Here is a 17,374-nt window from a genome sequence, read left to right as displayed (position 1 = left end):
CTCGGAACGCGGCTGCCGATACAGATGGTGATGGTTGGTTGGTCATGAGCACCTTCGGCCTTTAGTGTTACCCCCGCCCAGTTCTGGGCCTTGTCATGGCTGAAATGTCAATAGTACCTAGAGGTAGGTGTCATCGGCCATTCACTATCATCACTTTCCGCAGCGACTTCTTGTCGCGACAAACCTTTCTCTTCTCACTAACAAAGATCACGTAACAGTCGCGGCCCGCCAACTTCTTTTCTGTCACCAGTCGAGGTTGCTCTGGTTCTTTCTGCGTCAAATTCTTTATCACAAGCATCATACCTTCTTCATCACAAGCATCATACCTCCCATCATCTAGCAAGCGATCAAAAGATGTCGCAAGAGCAACATCCCCCGGATGGGGTCCCCACTCACGGCCCCGCTCCCGGCCCGTCCCTTCTCTCCACCGCCTCCGCCTCGGCCACAACGACAGCTCCGTCCACGGCCCCAATCTCGGTTCCTGCCCCGGCCGACATACTTGGCACCCCCACCACATCCGATACAACTATCATAACCAACACCGACAGAAGAAGGGCAACCAACGCCAGGAGAAATCGACAACTGGGCACGCACCATATACAACTACCACCGAATGCACATGCCCCTTCCCACCTTTTCTCCTACTCCCCAAAACCCATCAGACTTGAAAGACAACGACTCGGAGCCAACTCGAATAATCTTCACCCTCTGCTCCATCGACCTCCGCGTAGCCCGCTACGCCGCCCATCTCTTTCTCACCACTTTTCTTCCTCCATCTCCTCCTCCTTCCTCCACCACTACCTCCTCCTCTTCCTCCAGCAGCAAAGCACAAGCACAAGCACAACCGGACTCATCACCACCCCCCGCAAAGCCTACCAGTACCTCCTCTTCTCGGGCCACTCCGGCCTTTTGACCCGTTCTTTGACCGGCGACCCTTTTTCCTCTACCACCACCACCACCCCCACACCCTCCAAAGGTGACACCCGACCCCAAGCAGAAGAAGAAGAAGAAGACAAGCAAAAATTCCAATCCGAAGCCTCCATCTTCGCCTCCATTGCGCTCTCCATGGGCGTGCCCCCCTCCGCAATCCTCATAGAAGAGCAATCCACCAACACGGGCGAAAACGTGCGCTTCACTCATGCCTTACTGGAAAAGAGAGGGATCAACGTAAAGGACTTTTTGCTGGTGCAGAAACCGTATATGGAGCGGAGGACGTGGGGGACGTTTGGGAGGCAGTGGCCTTCTTCTTTTTGTTCTTCTCCTTCTTCTTCTTTTTCAGGGGGGGCTTCAGGGGCAGCAGGGGTGGGAATGGAAGGGGAAGATGAAGAAAAAGAAGAAATTGAGGAAGATGAAGAAAAAGAGGAAAAAGAAGAAAAAGTAAACTATAGCGTGACCAGTCCGCCGTTGGAGTGGGAGGAGTATCCTGATGAGGAGAGTGGGAATGGAAGGGAACTGGTGATTAACGTCATGGTGGGAGATTTGGTGCGCATAAAAGAGTATGGGGAGAAGGGGTGGCAGGTTAAAATGGAGATACCAGAAAATGTGTGGGAGGCGGGGAGGAGGTTGGTGGAGGAGGAAGGGTACGGGGAGCATTTACCCGAGGGGTTTTGGTTTGTTTGAGGAAGGGAGTTTTGGGTAATGCTTGCATTGCAAAAGGTTTTTGTAGGGTGGTTATTGGGTATTAGTGATGGCAATTAAACTATGTTTCATGAAAGAAAACCTGTAGTCGCTAACCATACTGACAAAAGAGAGAAGAAAAAAAAAACCTGTCACAAGCTTTCCAAATCCCCCCTCAACCAACTCCTGATCCGTTTGGCACTACTACCGGCGGTATCATGCCATGATCCATATCCAGAAGAAGACGACGAGTTTCCATACCCTTTATACTCGCCCAAGCTCGGAGGAAGATCAGCCACTTTCGTACCCCAATCACTCTCTCTATCACCAAGCGTCAAAACCAGCTCCTTTCCTTCCGTGAAAAAGCTATGGTCGATCCAGTTCTTGCTATACTTGACCCCATCAAGCGTGGCATTCTGAATGTAAATATTCTTATAACTGGGATCAAAGTTGACATTTCTGATCCTCGCAATCTTGCCCGTCAACGGATTCGTGATATTCACCGACTCAAAGAACGGCGGAGTAATCAGGTACACGTTCTGGCCCGGGTTGGGGAAAAGACCCATCATGGTAAAGGCCACAAACGAGCCCATCGCACCACTGTCGTCGTTGCTCGGCAGACCATCGGGAGTGGTGCCGAAGAACTCGGGTATGTAATAATGAGCACGCTTGGCGGAGAGAGCCGGTCGTCCGGCGTAATGGTACTGAAACACCGTGAGGAAGGACGGCTCGTTGCCGATGTACGTGATGTTTTGGTCGTGAAGATAGCTCAGGCGGTCGACGAAGCGGTCTGGACCTCCATAGAGACTGATCAGCGTTGCTTGGTCGTGGGGCACGTAGAAGCCATATTCCCAGATGGAGGACTCGAATGTCTCTGGGCCGTTGTTTTGCAGGGAGCAGACGCTGAAGTCGTCGTGGTTGGAGCAGTTTAGAGGGTTCTGATAGCCCCAGGTGCCGTTGAGATAGCGAGGTTCGAAAAATCCCGTGAAGCCAGTGTCGGTGCCGTTCCACCAGAAGGAAGTCTGATCTTCTTTGTAGAGGTTGCGCCACTTACCGCTCGAAAGGGTGTACTTCTCCTGGTCGGCAGTCCTGCCAGAAGCCTTGGCCATTTCGGCGATGCAGAAATCGTTGTAGGCGTATTCGAGCGTACGGGAGATAGATCGTGTTAAGGTACCGAAGCCTTTCCAGTCAAAATCTTGGACGGGGATGTAACCGAGAGAATGCCAGCTGTCGAGGCCACCGCGTCCCTGGCAGCACCAGTCGAATGGCTCAACCTCAGCGTCTTTGACAACAGCGGCGTAGCCATCCTCCCACTTAGATAGGTTAGTATGGATGGTGAATGACATGAATAGATTGAGACGTACATTGATTCCTCCTTCAAGACCTTTGATGTACGCATCTGCCAGTACCACATCTGCATTCGAACCACCCTAAGAGAGCTGGTCAGAAGAGTCCTCTACTTTGGACATAATGCAAATACCTGTGTGTAGCCTTTATTGAGACTCATTCTGCAGTCGGGAAGCCATCCCACGTGCCGATACGTGTCAATGAGGGAGCGGATCATCTGAGTGACTGCCGTTGGGTCCGTAATGGTGAGAAACGGGAGCTGGGAACGGAACAGATCCCATATGCTGTGATTGTGAGTGGAGAATACACACTGGGGATATCTGGGAGCACATACCAGTAGAACGAATCAAAGTATGGCTCGTCACTGGACCATAGCGGATTTTCTCCGGTGTAGTTTTGTGGATTGATATGAGTGCGGTAGATACCGCTGTAAAAGTTGGTGATCAAGGATTTATCCACGCCCTTTGTCGATACCCTTATTCCGCCCATCTTGGCCTGCCATTGCTCCGTTGCTGCTTGTGATATCCGATCAAAGTCAAAGTCGGGAATCTCAGACTCGGCGTGTCTGCACGCTTGTTCGACACTGGTGAAACTCGTGGCGGTTCTTGCCAGAATCGGCTTGACTCCAGATTTAAACCTCACGAATGCACCGCCCGGAAGAGGATAGCCATTGATGGATCTGGAGATAGTCATGTTCTTGACGGATGTGCTGGCTCTGCTGTCCGCAAAGATACCATTATCCAAGATCTCGGCACCGGAGAAGTCAGTACAGAAGTAAAGGACGTAGTTCCCTTGAGCGAAGCTGGGCAGAAAACGAGCACTCCCCGTGATGCGGCCCGTCTTCTCATTGACTGATACTGTTCCATTGTCCTGCCTCGAGTTTGACAGATCAGTCAGATCCTGTAAGATGAGTGGTTGCGCGGCTTCACCCATGGTACTATTTTCAGGAAACGTGAATCTGAACAGAGCGGTATGTTGAGTGACTGTCATGTCTGCCCGGATGCCGGTGTTCAGTGCGATTCCGAATGTCCCAGGTCTGGCAGAGACGCTGGATTCGTCGAAACCGCCAAAATTGGCTCTCGTCTTCTTAGGAAACGCGCACCGGTTAATGTCTCCTCCGGGGCAGCTAGTATAGGGGAACAAGGCAAAGTTGCCCAAAGATGGACTACCACCGGTACCACTATCATGCATCATGCTGAAACCAGTAACCGGGGCACCATCCAGAGTGAAGCCACCTTGGTTTGAACTGCTGTTCGTGTCAGCCACGGCCTTGGCCATACCGTATGCGAGTGAGGCTCCGGGAAAGACATTTCCGCCGTTGCTTGAGCCAATCAATGGGTCGACATATTGGAGGATATCGTCTGTATCTTGGGCAAGTGCTCGGCCTGCGGAAAGGAGCACCAAAGTAGCGGAAAGCAATAATGTCATTGTGAACAGAAGACAGCCATGAGGTAAAGATAAACAACGAAGTATATGGGGATGGAGGGGACTAGAAGGACAAGAAACAGTCCTCGCTTTATGTGAGGAGAGTAACCGAACCGGGATGGCGGATATAGTTCATCCCATGTCTTAAATCTAACCTCAAAGTCGGTTGCCCTGATCGAACCCCTGACCGTGCAGGTCTCTGAGCACAACACCAGGTCAACCGGTAGGAGCCATAGTCAAGCACACTCTTATCACAGTAGCAACAGGAGTAAACTTCCGGGATCATTGAGCGGGGGAAGTCACGCGCAGCCGTTGATCGCTCGACATCGTTCAAGCCCTCTGATGCCTTCCCCTTCTACACTTACTGTTCCTTCCAAGACGTCCATCGCGACTTGTTTGTAGGTGTAGGTATGATGAAGGCTTCGTGGGCAGAGATGTGACACCGGTATTGGACCATCTGGCGGAACCAACTGCCAGTATTAGTTACAACCTTTGTATCACGCCCTTTGATAGACTCTGCGGTCGTGCTCTGTATCTCCAAGTCGATCGTCTCGTGGTCGAGTGTCATGCAAAGGGTCTGTGGGACGAAATCACCAATGCGAGCTCAGTCAAGGCACTCCCGCCATGTTGTGCGCGCAGGAGAGTCGGAGAGCAGTGCTTGAATTGCACATGCTTTGTAGCGTAGCAATTGCATTATGGAGGTAGCACAGATGGGTTGAATACGACAAAATAGCGGAAAGTATACAGCAGCGACAGTTGATACTGATGGAGGAATCGCCATGTCTGATGAGGTTGATGTCGAGTTGGAAGAGGCGGGGACGACCTAGACGTAGCCAATGGAACATAGGACGGGAAGCTAAGCTTAAGATACAGGGCGCATACCCCTCGCGATATCGCGCTGAGGAGCTCCCCGCAGAAGGTCCAGGATGCATTAGGTTTATGAGCGGGGCTACAGCGCTCTGCTGAATCGGGTGGCCGGGCAGCAGAGGGAGGGCGGCCCGGACAACCCGTCCCGTCTTTTCTACCGGCCAGGCTCCGATAATGCTGCCCGGTTGCACATCAAATCCCCCGTCAAACACCGAGACCTCATCGGTTGACTTCCATCCGTCAATAACTATCTCGCGTTCTTTTCAAGTTTGGTCCGGGCAGCTACGAACATCAACCACGCAATGAGACGACTGGAGATAAAGGAAACCTGCTACTTATTTCAACCGGCCTTAGTCACCAATCTTCCGCTCCATGGACGACACGAGCAAGTATCCGATGCTCATGATTCACGACCTTCTCAGCGCCCAGTTATGGCAAACGAGATACAAAAGACATCCCTCGATTGGGGAAGTGGGACTCACCTCACAGGACAGCCTTTAGGCTCTCTTTCATCTCCAGATCCGGCCGCCAAACGCCATCGCTGAAGTTTCGGCGATGATCCCACAAAAATGGAATGACCAATTCACGATATCCCCAGTCAAATCATCAGGAAACTTTGGCTCGCGGCTTGAAACACTCGTGTTGACGCTCGTGGCATGGAATCTTCTCATGGAAGACAAGCCAGGTGGCCGGCCCTCTGCAACGACCCGGTTGAAACATGGCATGGATGGCGGTCTTAATCCTCGATGCAAACGCTTGAGATGACTTGACGTACCTTTCCCGGCAAGACTGGCTGGTTATTCACGGAGGTTAGCACGGTGGCACTCAGGCAAGCCTAGGTGTACCCCGGGTAAGGTGAACTGCCGTTACTCACTCGCAGTGGGTGAAAAGCAAAGTCACTTGGACCCCTATGACCGAGATGGGCCCCGTTCCTTTTCTTTTGGAATCAGGGATTGCCCGTTTGCACTCGACTCTTTTCAATGAACCGTACCGCCGGATGTCATCTCATCCACGGGTGACCACGGCTCTTCGCAGAAAAGTGTCCTCAATACGGAATGATGATCGGAAAGTCCATACTCAGGAAGAAGGACCGGATCGTCGCCTCTTTCGCCTCTTGCTTCGATCAAAGTGGGGTCTATGCCTAGTGAGAACGTCCATGGTTGAAGGCACACGAGAAACGACTGAAAGTCAGCAAAAAGTGCTATACGTACAGTCTCCAAGAACTCGATTCTGCTAAGAGGGTATATGGTCCGAAAGGTGTTGGTGTCTGTCGTTTATATCTCGTGGTCAATCTCGGGTTCTTTTCATCCTCTCATCAAGACGAAAAACCAGAATACTCCGTCTTCAGAAAACCCTCCACGCACTTCAGTCCGATATCAATTATGCGGCACTCTAGGAGAGGCACACTTGACTCCATTCCCTGTTCACCACATGGTGTTGACTCGGAGTTCGAAAGGCGCGGCAGTGATCAGTCAAACACTTCGATGGTGCTGCCCTACAAATCCAACACCACGGCAACCTTGACCCATCCGACGGCATTATCACCACCACCTGCACCGGCAAGTCCAAAGCTGAAGCTTGAGAAAACGCATGTGCGACTACGAAGCGACTCGGCACTCTCAATGCATACCACCAAGTCCTCGTTCCGTCAGTACTCAGACAGCAGGTCGGAAAGTCCGATGAATTCACCTTGGTACTGGAAGAAGCAGAAGGATGTTGATGCCGTAAGCACCATCGATACCATCTCCTTGGGGGGCACTACGAGTGTGGCCTCGAGTGAATACGCACAATCCGTTGGGTCACTTCCCAATTTGTTTGATCGTACGGTGATCAAAATCGCCTTTTCGGACCCGGAGGTAGGAAGAAAGTTGCGCGACTTTGCCAAACTTAGGAACTATTCTGTGGACTTGGGGCTCATGTTAGAGGTATGTCAATCCTCGGATCGTCACATGATAGCAATTCATGGCTCTTACAATCGAATTTCTAGACGGAGCAGTACACCGGCGCACTTGACACCCTAAGAAGCCTGATCAATCATATCACAACTTACTTGGAAGTTCCGGCAAGATCTGCCATAGAACCTGCTTACACATATCCACTTGCTTTCAAGACAAATACTAAGCAGTGTGCTCGGACTGCATTGCCGTCGTTGGAAAGGTTGTACCGAGAAGCCAAGGTCGCAGCTGAAGAACGGCTCGTCAATGACCTCTATCCCGAGTTCGTCAAGTCTCAGCTCGCCAACCGTCTGAAAACTTCTTTATCCGTCACTCAGCCCTCCTCCTCCAGCCCATTCAAGTCCACGTACCCTGGCCTTGGCAATGCCTTCTGTCTTACCGACTCTTGGAAGCCAGATAACCCTATAGTCTATGCCTCTGAAGGGTTCCTGAGAATGTTTGGCTTTGAGAGACACGAGATTCTCCAACAGAATTGCAGGTTTCTGCAAGGCAACTCCACCAACGGCGACGCAGTACGTCGAACGCGGAATGCGATCTTTATGGGAAGAGAACACACTGAGTTGATTGTCAACTATCGCAAAGATGGAACTCCGTTCTGGAACTTCTTATTCATCTGTCCTCTAGTTGAAGACGGTATCGTGCGCTACTGTCTCGGTGGTCAGATCAACATATCGAAGGGCATGGGCACAAGTCACCAGGAGATCATGGACCTTCTCAACTTTGATACACCCACAGAGGAGAACTCTTTACCCAGCACATCCACAGAATCTTACATTGGTTCAGCTCAGCGACCTGCCATACACATCCAAGACTCGTGTCCCCCGGGCGAGAACTCACCGGTCACACCTCGACGATCACACCGACAGCGTCTTTTTGATCGCTTCCGTCCCAGAAAGAACGTACTTGACACCAGCCATGCAGAGCGCCAGCCAGATGACCCGACCATTCTCATGAATGCCAGGAAGTCACCATCGCCCTCGCCCATGGACGGTTACATGGAAAACTGGGGGATCTCGAATCCTTTCCACGACCATTACCAAGTTGAACCCGAACCACCCAAACCCACGCCAACAAGCACACCTTACTCATGCTTCTTCGTGATGCGCTACGTCCCTTCGCCCTCAACCTCCTTTCACATCTTTCCCCATCAGACCAACGACAAGCGCCACTCCCGATTGCCACACCTCCCAGTCGCCTTCTGCTCCACCGAAGCCCTTGGCTTCCTCGGCCTAAGGGGCCACGATTCGTCCATCGTCCAATCCAGGTCCATCTTCTCGCTCCTTGTATGTGCCACGAGCTCGACCGACTTGATAGAAAAGACCTTCCGATCTACCGTCCTCGAAAGCGTGGCGGCGGGCGAGTCCATCTCACTTGAAATATCAACGCTTGCTCATGATCCCGCCCTATCCACCACTATCCCTTCTCCTTCAAGAGATACCAAAGCCGCAGACAAACCCCCCTCCCTCTTCTCCTCAGCCCGTGCGCGCAGCCGTAGTAACGTCGGCCGTGAAGGAAGGACAGCAGCAACACGAGACGGGGCCTTGTCAGCAGCAAGCTCGGATTATCGGCCGTCTAGCTCTAGGGTGTTCAGTGATAAATTGAAGGAGCACGGGGCCGTTGAGAAACTCGGGAACATGTTTGCCTTTCGAGGACTCGGTGGAGGCGGTGGCGGAGGTAAAGATGCTGCATCAGCATCAAAAGTGGAAGAACAGGGGGACAAGGGACACTGGGGACAGGGACAGGAACAGCAGACGAAGGGTAGGAGGTTGGTTAGTCACTGGACGGCTTTGAAGGATGGCGAGGGAAAGGTGGCTTGGGTGGTGCTAATTTTGACCCCTGCTACTGCTGCTGCTGCGTCTTCTGCTTGAGTATTCAGAGCATTTCATATTGTTGCTTTCGTTCACATCACACGGCACTGTCAATCTCGGCGGGTCGGCAAGTAACGGATGATAGCTCGGTAGGGGAACCGTCAGGGGAAGCGGTCAAGACTCGAATGAGGGTAGGTCTGGCAGGTCTGGCGGAGTGATGCAGACTCTGATAAGTTGCAGTGATGTACGTGTGTAGATGTATGTGTAAGTAGGCAGATTGAAGCAACTTGGGTTAGTTTAGTGGAGGTGCATTTGGGAAGTCTCCCGTGAGTAAATACACTCCCACTTGTTTCCCCGAAACAGGGCCAAGGTTGAAATCGTCGGAAATGGAAGAGGGATGAACAGAGGATCGATCGCCGTCAATGCTACATTGGTTACTTAACTTGACACTGTAGTCGTCAAGAAAGCATACAATCGAATTACAATAATACGTATCGTATCGATCTGGTGTACAGTTCCACCGAGACAAAGATCGCCTTTGCGATCCAATCGTGAGAACAAACTGAAAGTGTTGGGATTCCGTTGGGGTCAAAGCTTCCGAGTCGTTTGGTGCTTCGAGTTGCAAGAGGGGGCTCCCAAGAACCGGTGACGTCACCAGCCGTCCGCTGCTTCCCAAAACGGCAAAAAGCAAATAAAGCACCACACATACAGCTGCCGGTGATCTATGATGACGATTGCCCGCGAATAGAAGATGGAGAAAGTACGGTCTGCTGAAACTTCGGATGCTTACATCATGAACGAGTGCAATTGGATGAAAAAAGGAGAAAGCGGGGAGACCATATGACTGTCATAATGAACCTACAGATATGTATATAGCACACGGCTTTCTCTTCTTCTCCCAAAGCAACCATGAGAGTCACTTTCACCAGAGCACTCTGTGCAGCTAGACCAACAAGACGAACAATCACACTTTCTTCACTGATCCAATCCCAACACAACCTCTCACTCACACAACCTTATACTACAACCAACATCAAGACTACCCAATCCCAGCAAACCAACAATAACAACACCAACAAGATGTCCGGCCAAGGTTTCTCCAACGCTGATACCGGCAACAAGCCGGCTGATCCCTACAAGCAGGCCAACCTCGACACCGAGGTACCTCTGGATCAAAAGATCAATGACCTTGCTAGCTTCATGACCAGCAATAAATTCAGCATGATGACCACTCGTGATTCCAAGACGGGATATCTCCTCTCCCGCTGTATGGCGCTGGCCGCTACTGTATGTAGTTTCCCAAATCCACCACAGCTTCAAATTACACATCGTGCTTCTTCTTCTTCTTCTCTCACACTCCCACATCTGACTAACGACGCCTTTCAACAATAGGAATTCGGTGGCATCGACCTGCTCTTCCACACCAACACCGAGTCGGGCAAGACGGACGACCTCAAGTCGGACGAGCACATCAACATCTCGTTCCTCAACAGCACCACGGGCGACTGGGCCTCGGTCAGCGGCACCGCCAGCATCGTCACGGACCGCAACCTGGTCCGCAAGCACTACAACCCCCATCTCAAGGCCTGGTTCGGCGACTTGGGCGACGGTGTCCACGACGGCGGCCCGGAGGACCCGCGTGTGGGAGTCATCCGCGTCAAGATGGTGACCGCTCACTATGCCATCTCGACCAAGAACATTGTTGGCAAGGTGGCGGATGTGGCACAGGGCGTTATCACGGGGAAGCCGGCGTCGGTGAACAAGCTGCGGGAGATTAGCGAGCAGGAGGTGCAGTCTTGGAGGTCGTCGCACTAAGCTGTGGAAGTGTCGTGCGATGCGAATGATTTATGAGTCGACGATGATAATGATATGTGCCTAGTTTACTTCACACACAGAGTCTTTCTGACTGACACTGGAGTCGGGCGCAATATTAGTAACAAGTTAAATTGAATGAAACGTACGCTTTTGAAACAAACAAGAAAACTTGATCTACTGCTTTCCACAGTATTCAGCCTTCCATATCCTGTCCCAGTTCTCCTTGTTGACAGCAAACTCCCTCACAAAGTCGTGCTCGAGCTCGTGCGTCCTCCGCCCCAGGAGGATCAAGCTGTGCAGCGGGGGACCCAGCAGATCATCAGCATCACAGAGCTCCTTGAGCGTGCCCGACACGAACTTCTCCGTCTTTCCACCAACACGGGCGCAGCCAATGGCCAGACTTTCGGGACCATAAACACCTTCCTGCTTCTCTTCCTCAATCTCCAACATCTGCTGCGCGCAGGTGCCGACCGTCATATACCTAGGCGGCTCGTAGATCTTCCTGCCGCGTGCCATGTTCTCCAGGCTCTGCTCCTTGACCTTGATGTCCAGCAGGACGAGCGTGTGCAGGCCGATGGAGCGGTTCTCCTTGATGCGGTCGTAGAAGCTCGCGGGCCGCCAGTTATCGAGGAAGAACACCATGCTGACCGTCTGGCCAAAGTTGTACAGCTGCAGGCCCGCGGCTCCGATGCCGCTCATGATGGAGGCGTTGGGCACGGTGCGCACCTGGATGCCTAGCTCGCGCGCGCGCAGCACCAGGTCCGTGTGCGTGGTGGCGCCAAATGGGTCGCCGACGACACAGAAGGCTACGTCGACTTTGTCCGCATCGCGGAGGATCTCATCGCTGTTGGACTCGACCATTTCGCGGTCGGCGACGACAATGGGGCGGCCATAGTAGGATTCCTACTGGAGGAGAAGGGTGGTTAGCATGGACAATTCGTTCGTGTGTGGAGTTAATTGGGATGGAATCATGGACGAGGAAGAGACAAGCAGGGAGAAAGAGAGGAGAGACAAGGAAGATAACAACGACGGCAATGAATGAAGGGCGCCAACGTACAAGAGTAGCCTGGTCCACAAGGAGGATGCTGGTGTAAGCCTCGAGGTAGACACGCTCGGCCTTCTTGACAACTTCGAGACCCTTGACGGTAATGTCTGTCTCATCGGATAGACCGAGGCCAACGAGGTACAGCATCTTGACAGGTGCTTGACGGGTTCGGAATTGGGGGAGCCGGAGGAACCTTGATGTCCGGAACGAGGAAGCTGCGCTCCAGAACTTCAGTGACTCTGGAGTGCTGTGGTGGAGGAGGAATTGGAATTTAAAGGTGGGTCCAGCACTCCGATAAGAGAAAACCGGGGAGATAAGAGTCGTACCGGGGTTAAGGTACATTTTACCTAAACGCCATGTCCCGCTGATGGAGCTTGCCCCACCTTAAAACAAACCCCGATCGTTGCCGCAGCGGCAGCGCGCTCTGGCGCGCCATTGTTTAATTGATTTCCATCTTGAGCATTGGCCAACTTATTCCATCATCCATCACGGTTCTCACTTCTCAGTGGTCGAGGTTAAGTCGCCGACCGAAGGCGATTCACAAAAAGCCACACTCATTTATCGTCGAATATATTACTGCCAATTATTCGACAGCGTCGCAAAAAAAAGAAACATATCGAAAGCCAGATCCAATTCGTAATCCGCCACCATGTCCAAAAACTCCTCCGCATACGGCCAAGCCGCCGGCGACACTGACTTCCGCAAGAAGTACGATCTCGACGAATATGCCGCCAAAGCACGAGACCGCGAGGAGGCCGAGAAGGAGGAGCGCAAGGCGCGATGGGAGGCCAAGATGGCTGGCAAAAAGTACTACAAGCCTCTCGAGGGGCACGAAACCTTGACCACCGCCCGCTCGGGACACCAAGACTTCAGCAAGCTGGTTGGCACAACGATGCTGGTGCCCGCGGGAGCGGGCGTGGGCAAGCGCGGTAGGGGTGCGGGCATCTACTGCGAGGCCTGCGACCTGACCTTCAAGGATAACCTGCAGTGGATCGAGCATACGAATAGCATGCAGCATCAGCGGAACACGGGTCATACGGGCGAGGTGCGAAAAGCGACGGCTGAGGAGGTGCACCAGAGGATTGAGCAGCTGTGGGAGAAACTGCAGGAAAGGAAGAGGGAGCAGGTCGTTAGTCTCCAGGAGCGGCTGGAGGTAAGGAAGGTGGAAGATGAGAAAGAGAGGGAAGAGAAGAGGAGAAAGAGGAAAGAGGTGGAGGAGCGGAAGAGGCTGGAGAAAGAGGAGGCACTGAAGGCCAAGACCAACTACGGAGAGGATGTGAGGATTGAAGGCGAACACGATGAAGATGATATGATGGCTGCTATGGGGTTCACGGGATTTGGAGTTCCGAAGAAGTAGGCTGGGCTGGTCCTACTGTGGGCAGACTACCGTGGCTACAAGTCTTGCGTTGTGCTGCGGGATTGTTAGGTCTGCCAGTTGCTTTCGAGTCGGCAGGTATCTATGGCTCCTGCACTGGCTGCCTTTCCGTGGTTCGCTGGTGTAAATGGAAACAACCCTGAGGTGGAATGATACTACCTCGCTCTTTGCGAAGACCTTGTGGAACTGGAAGACATCGGTGTCGACGCCGATACGCGCCACACTTTATTTGTCATATTTTTCTGTCCCATCTCTTTCCGAGACGCATTTTTGGGACCGCAAGAGATATCGAACATAGCATGGGATGGTGTTCTGGGTTTGCGTGTTTTTCATTGTTTGTTTAATGATTTACTTAGTAGTATAGATGGTGTTCCTGGCTTGAGATGAAGAATAACAACATAGATTGCACTCTGTACCGTAGTTGCTCTGCCATTTGACATTTCACAACTTCAGTCTTTCAGGCGCCTAGAGCTCCATCGATACTACCTAAGTATTCAGTCGAACAGACTGATGGCACTGCCCTTGCTTGCCTTGTCAAGTCAATCACGAATCCGGCCCCACTATCCGTTGCGGAAGGAGCTGGAGTGCCGGTGGGGCCGAAAGCACGGTGCCGGACCGCAGGAGCGATCCCCGCCCGCCACTCCCACCGATCTACGTCGACCGCATGTCGCGACCTTAATCAATTTCTCAAGATTCACATTCACCGGATGTTGACGCCACCCTCGAGTTCATGAAAAATCTTCACAGCATCGATAAGGGTTGTCGTTTTTTAAACTGCTTAGCTTTTTCCAACATCAGTGTCGCGAAACCGAACATCGGTTCGGTCCTCTACTTTCCACCCACCTTACCGTGCAGCCAGTAACGTCACCTTTGCCTTGCGTCTAACAGCAACATCGTGAAAGCACACCATCAACTGTCATCGCTCTTTTTTCACGTCCTTCCCTTACGCCCAAAAACAAGAACAAAGGAAAAGAGTAGATACCGACGGTACCAGCCAAGACAGCAATTCACAATGGCCCAATCGTCAGCAGCAGCGACGCAGTTGCGGAAGGAATTGAAGCAGATGCAGAAGGACACGGACATTCCCGGGATATCATGCGGCTTGGTGAACGACAACAACATTTTTGAGTGGGAGGTGATGTTGATGATTCCCGATGAGGTCAAATACTATGGCGGTTCGTTTCTTTTCTTTTTTTTGTCTCCCTCTCCTCCTCCTCCTCCTCCTCCTCCTCCTCCTCCTCCTCCTCACTACTGAGTACAAGTACACTGACATGAAGCAACCATTTTACAAAACAGGAGGCAACTTCCGCGCCCACCTTCACTTCCCACCCAACTACCCACTCATGCCACCCACTTTTACGTTCCAGAACCCGATCCCGTTCCATCCCAACATCTATCCGTCGGGCGAGCTCTGCATCAGCATCCTGCACCCGCCCGAGGAGGACAAGTACGGGTACGAGGACGCGTCGGAGCGGTGGTCCCCCGCGCGCTCGCCCGAGAAGGTGCTTTTGAGCATCATTAGCTTGTTCAGCGATCCGAACCCGGATAGCCCCGCTAATGTCGAGGCCGCGCGCTTGCTGAGGGAGGAGAAGGAGGGGAAACACAAGGAGTTTAGGAAGAGGTGCAGGGCTTGTGTGAGGGAGAGTTTGGGAGAGGAGTGATTGGGGAATGCATAGCCTGTCGGTGTGGGTATGTGTGAGCTGGCTGGCTGTGGAAATTGTTAAAATGGGAAAGAGGGGAGACGACAAGGAGGAGGGGCGTGAAGCGAGTTTGTTAAACGTTTTTTTTACGGATATCCTTAGCGAAATGATACTACATACCTTGCAGAGTTGTGCTCTGCCGGAAGACTGGGTTGAAGGAACTGCTTTGTCTTGTGGTTGGCCTAGGCCGAGAGCTGTTGTAGCCAGCAACGCGCTGGTCAGGAGAGAGATTGCTCTGACATAGATAGCACATAAGTGCCGGGAAAAGCTTAATAGATCATGAAACTCGATACTTTTGGTGACCTAACACAAGGCCCGTGTATACCGTATCTAACCGAAGTATATATAAACAAAATGGAAACCAAACTCCCAGGCACCGCTGCCGCCAATACTGTATAACATCACATGATATCTCTCTGTCCTTGACCTAGAAACGCTCAGACGTGGCTCAACCAAGAAGTATATATAGACCAGAGCAGGCCTCATATGTCTTACAACATAGCACATCCCCATGCTTCCCAAACACCCTTTCTTATCTCATCCTTTTCTTCCGCTTAGTTAAAAGCCTTGTTCATAGCCTGATGAGCCAACTCGACGCCCAAGAAGGTAGCAGCGTTAGCAGGCACCGCCCTAGCCAGCGCCGGCGCAAAGCCAGGGAAGAAAGCCTTGTAACCACCCGCCCTGTAGAGCTGCTTAACAACACCGCCAATCGTCACGTTGCCCTCGGCAGTCTGCAGCCTGCTCTTGACGGTATCGATCGGGAAGACAGGGATCCACATGGCAACACCGGCGCCCGCGCCAGCAACAGTAATCGCACCCAGGCTGAGCTTGCCGCTAGCCTCGCCCGTGACGGGGTCCTTGGGTGTCAGCGCCTTCTTGATGTACTCGTAGGCGGCGAAGTAAGCGGCAGAACCGGGGCCGTCGCGGGCCAAAGTGGCGACGGAGCCGCGGAAGACGGAGCGCACACCGCCCTCCTTGTAGAGTTGACGGACCACGTCCATGCCACCAGAGTACTTGGGCTTCTCGCCGGGTGCGAGTTTCTGCTGACCTTGGACTTGCAGGATCACCTTGACGCGCTCAAAGGGGGCGGTGATGGCGGTCATGGGAATGGCGGAGAAGAAGCCGGCGGCGGAGATTTGGGCGATGGAGAGGTTGCCGTCGGGCGCGACGGTGGAGGTGGCCCGGACGATTTGCTTGCCGAGATCGTAGCCCCAGAAGGAGACAGCGACTTGATTTGGGGGGAAGAAATGTTAGCAGGGGGGTTGTTGGGGAGAGAGAGAGAGGGGGAAGGGTGAAGATAGAAAGGTGGTGGGTGGACATACACATGGGAGTAACACCAACAAGCGGCGCGCTGACACCAGCGTAGAGACCCCTCCTTAGACCATCCTTGGCGATACTCTTCTTGACCACATCGATGGCGCCGGTGTAGACGCCCTTCTCAGCTGTTTGGAGGCGGACCTTGGCAAGATCGAAGGGGTGGCCGACGACAACGGCGCAGACACCACCAAAACCACCAGCAACAAAAGACCTTAGCTGGGAGGCGCCCGCGGAGGCGGCGGCCTTGGCCTCAGCCTTGATCTCGGCCTTGAGCTCCTCCTTGGTCTCGGGAAGGTGAGGGAGCTTATCGGTGACTGCCTGTTGGATTTTGGCGCCTGGTGACGATGTGGTCGACGACATTTTGACTGTAGATGTATGTGTGTGTGTATGAAGTGTGAAAAGGGGGCGAGGAAAGGCCGGCGCAAGAGAGAGATCCTTGGGATCTTCAGTCAAGCGCGCTGTCGCAAAAACTTGGTATTGGTGATATGTATCGGCGGTCTGGTGTCGTTCGATCGAGCAGCAACTGTCTGTCGTTCCTGTACAGTCTTCTGCAAAATGCGCGTCTGGTCTTTTGTCGTCTGTCTCTTGAACGCGCAACCGGAAACAAGGTTGACTGGAGTCTTTCGGTGGGTTTCGGCGTTCGGAGTTGTATAAAGTCGTAGTTGACCCGCGTGAAGGGATGCCAGGCAGGTAGATAGGTGGGAGAGATGAGGTTAAAGGAAGACTATTATGGATGGAAGAGAAGAATAAGAAGCAGCAGTTCGTCTGATGTGAGAAAGGAGCTCGGAGTTTATGATCAAGGCGCGCGCCGGGTCTTTGAGAAAAAGAGACCGCCAATGCAACAGGCGGACAGTTCTAGCAGAGCCAGACCCAAGTCCCGACGGCCTGAATCGCATTTCACCGGCCGTCCATGCATGTACCGGGCCATGGGCTATGGGCCATGAGACGTCACTGGTCCTCCTTCGCTCTCACAAACCTCGGCAAAAAGGAAGCGCACAAGATATGTTCCCCACTTTCTCTCCAGTTTTGGGTGGGTTCAATCCCGCAATCCGGACTTGTATCCACCGGATGCGCTCGTTAGCGCCTCTCGTCCGGAGGAGTGC

The 17,374-nt window shown here is 52.8% G+C and overlaps 8 protein-coding genes across 8 annotated transcripts; 5 read left to right on the top strand and 3 right to left on the bottom strand.

Moving 5' to 3' along the window:
• Positions 1-17: 17 nt before the first annotated feature.
• B0T23DRAFT_245820 (DUF218 domain-containing protein) lies at positions 18-1,695 on the top strand. The gene is made up of 2 exons (XM_062834118.1): positions 18-123; positions 219-1,695. The coding sequence occupies exon 2, from the start codon at positions 355-357 to the stop codon at positions 1,618-1,620; it is 1,266 nt and encodes a 421-aa protein (XP_062688856.1). The 5' UTR covers positions 18-123; positions 219-354; the 3' UTR covers positions 1,621-1,695.
• B0T23DRAFT_245824 (glycosyl hydrolase family 92-domain-containing protein) lies at positions 1,695-4,571 on the bottom strand. Its single transcript, XM_062834119.1, has 4 exons — positions 3,299-4,571; positions 3,098-3,248; positions 2,982-3,047; positions 1,695-2,930 (listed from the first exon to the last, which is right to left on the bottom strand). The coding sequence occupies exons 1-4, from the start codon at positions 4,390-4,392 to the stop codon at positions 1,770-1,772; spliced, it is 2,472 nt and encodes an 823-aa protein (XP_062688855.1). The 5' UTR covers positions 4,393-4,571; the 3' UTR covers positions 1,695-1,769.
• Positions 4,572-6,740: 2,169 nt separating this feature from the next.
• Positions 6,741-9,079, top strand: B0T23DRAFT_432653 (uncharacterized protein; the record flags this gene model as incomplete). The annotated part of the gene is made up of 2 exons (XM_062840393.1): positions 6,741-7,181; positions 7,244-9,079. 2 exons carry the CDS (start codon positions 6,741-6,743, stop codon positions 9,077-9,079), a joined length of 2,277 nt encoding a protein of 758 aa, XP_062688854.1.
• An 829-nt stretch (positions 9,080-9,908) lies between these two features.
• On the top strand, positions 9,909-11,007 carry B0T23DRAFT_389531 (protein bli-3). The gene is made up of 2 exons (XM_062837814.1): positions 9,909-10,306; positions 10,412-11,007. The coding sequence occupies exons 1-2, from the start codon at positions 9,929-9,931 to the stop codon at positions 10,832-10,834; spliced, it is 801 nt and encodes a 266-aa protein (XP_062688853.1). The 5' UTR covers positions 9,909-9,928; the 3' UTR covers positions 10,835-11,007.
• A 1-nt stretch (position 11,008) lies between these two features.
• Positions 11,009-12,220, bottom strand: B0T23DRAFT_346621 (Diphthine synthase; the record flags this gene model as incomplete). The annotated part of the gene is made up of 2 exons (XM_062835974.1): positions 11,892-12,220; positions 11,009-11,737 (listed from the first exon to the last, which is right to left on the bottom strand). The coding sequence occupies exons 1-2, from the start codon at positions 12,024-12,026 to the stop codon at positions 11,009-11,011; spliced, it is 864 nt and encodes a 287-aa protein (XP_062688852.1). The 5' UTR covers positions 12,027-12,220.
• A 156-nt stretch (positions 12,221-12,376) lies between these two features.
• Positions 12,377-13,699, top strand: B0T23DRAFT_389529 (uncharacterized protein). The gene has a single exon (XM_062837813.1). It carries the CDS (start codon positions 12,529-12,531, stop codon positions 13,234-13,236), a length of 708 nt encoding a protein of 235 aa, XP_062688851.1. The 5' UTR covers positions 12,377-12,528; the 3' UTR covers positions 13,237-13,699.
• Positions 13,700-13,905: 206 nt separating this feature from the next.
• On the top strand, positions 13,906-15,238 carry B0T23DRAFT_456962 (ubiquitin-conjugating enzyme E2 15). The gene is made up of 2 exons (XM_062841272.1): positions 13,906-14,429; positions 14,551-15,238. The coding sequence occupies exons 1-2, from the start codon at positions 14,267-14,269 to the stop codon at positions 14,913-14,915; spliced, it is 528 nt and encodes a 175-aa protein (XP_062688850.1). The 5' UTR covers positions 13,906-14,266; the 3' UTR covers positions 14,916-15,238.
• Positions 15,212-16,847, bottom strand: B0T23DRAFT_245736 (mitochondrial carrier domain-containing protein). The gene is made up of 2 exons (XM_062834115.1): positions 16,277-16,847; positions 15,212-16,182 (listed from the first exon to the last, which is right to left on the bottom strand). The coding sequence occupies exons 1-2, from the start codon at positions 16,629-16,631 to the stop codon at positions 15,509-15,511; spliced, it is 1,029 nt and encodes a 342-aa protein (XP_062688849.1). The 5' UTR covers positions 16,632-16,847; the 3' UTR covers positions 15,212-15,508.
• Positions 16,848-17,374: the final 527 nt, after the last annotated feature.

The sequence above is a fragment of the Neurospora hispaniola genome, assembly GCF_033458365.1.
Source record: "Neurospora hispaniola strain FGSC 10403 chromosome Unknown B0T23scaffold_9, whole genome shotgun sequence".
Classification (NCBI taxonomy): Eukaryota; Fungi; Ascomycota; class Sordariomycetes; order Sordariales; family Sordariaceae; genus Neurospora; species Neurospora hispaniola.
The sequence above is the reverse complement of the archived record's forward strand: the minus strand, read 5'-3'. Positions and strand labels throughout refer to the sequence as shown.

Coding starts and splice junctions, on each gene's coding strand:
- B0T23DRAFT_245736 (XM_062834115.1), bottom strand. CDS start 16,631: ATGTCGTCGACCACATCGTCACCAGGCGCCAAAATCCAACAGGCAGTC. Junction 16,183..16,276: donor TGTTGGTGTTACTCCCATGT/GTATGTCCACCC, acceptor CCCCAAATCAAG/TCGCTGTCTCCTTCTGGGGC.
- B0T23DRAFT_389531 (XM_062837814.1), top strand. CDS start 9,929: ATGAGAGTCACTTTCACCAGAGCACTCTGTGCAGCTAGACCAACAAGA. Junction 10,307..10,411: donor GTATGGCGCTGGCCGCTACT/GTATGTAGTTTC, acceptor TTTCAACAATAG/GAATTCGGTGGCATCGACCT.
- B0T23DRAFT_389529 (XM_062837813.1), top strand. CDS start 12,529: ATGTCCAAAAACTCCTCCGCATACGGCCAAGCCGCCGGCGACACTGAC.
- B0T23DRAFT_245824 (XM_062834119.1), bottom strand. CDS start 4,392: ATGACATTATTGCTTTCCGCTACTTTGGTGCTCCTTTCCGCAGGCCGA. Junction 3,249..3,298: donor TACTTTGATTCGTTCTACTG/GTATGTGCTCCC, acceptor TCACAATCACAG/CATATGGGATCTGTTCCGTT. Junction 2,931..2,981: donor GTCTTGAAGGAGGAATCAAT/GTACGTCTCAAT, acceptor AACCTATCTAAG/TGGGAGGATGGCTACGCCGC.
- B0T23DRAFT_456962 (XM_062841272.1), top strand. CDS start 14,267: ATGGCCCAATCGTCAGCAGCAGCGACGCAGTTGCGGAAGGAATTGAAG. Junction 14,430..14,550: donor TGAGGTCAAATACTATGGCG/GTTCGTTTCTTT, acceptor TTTACAAAACAG/GAGGCAACTTCCGCGCCCAC.
- B0T23DRAFT_245820 (XM_062834118.1), top strand. CDS start 355: ATGTCGCAAGAGCAACATCCCCCGGATGGGGTCCCCACTCACGGCCCC.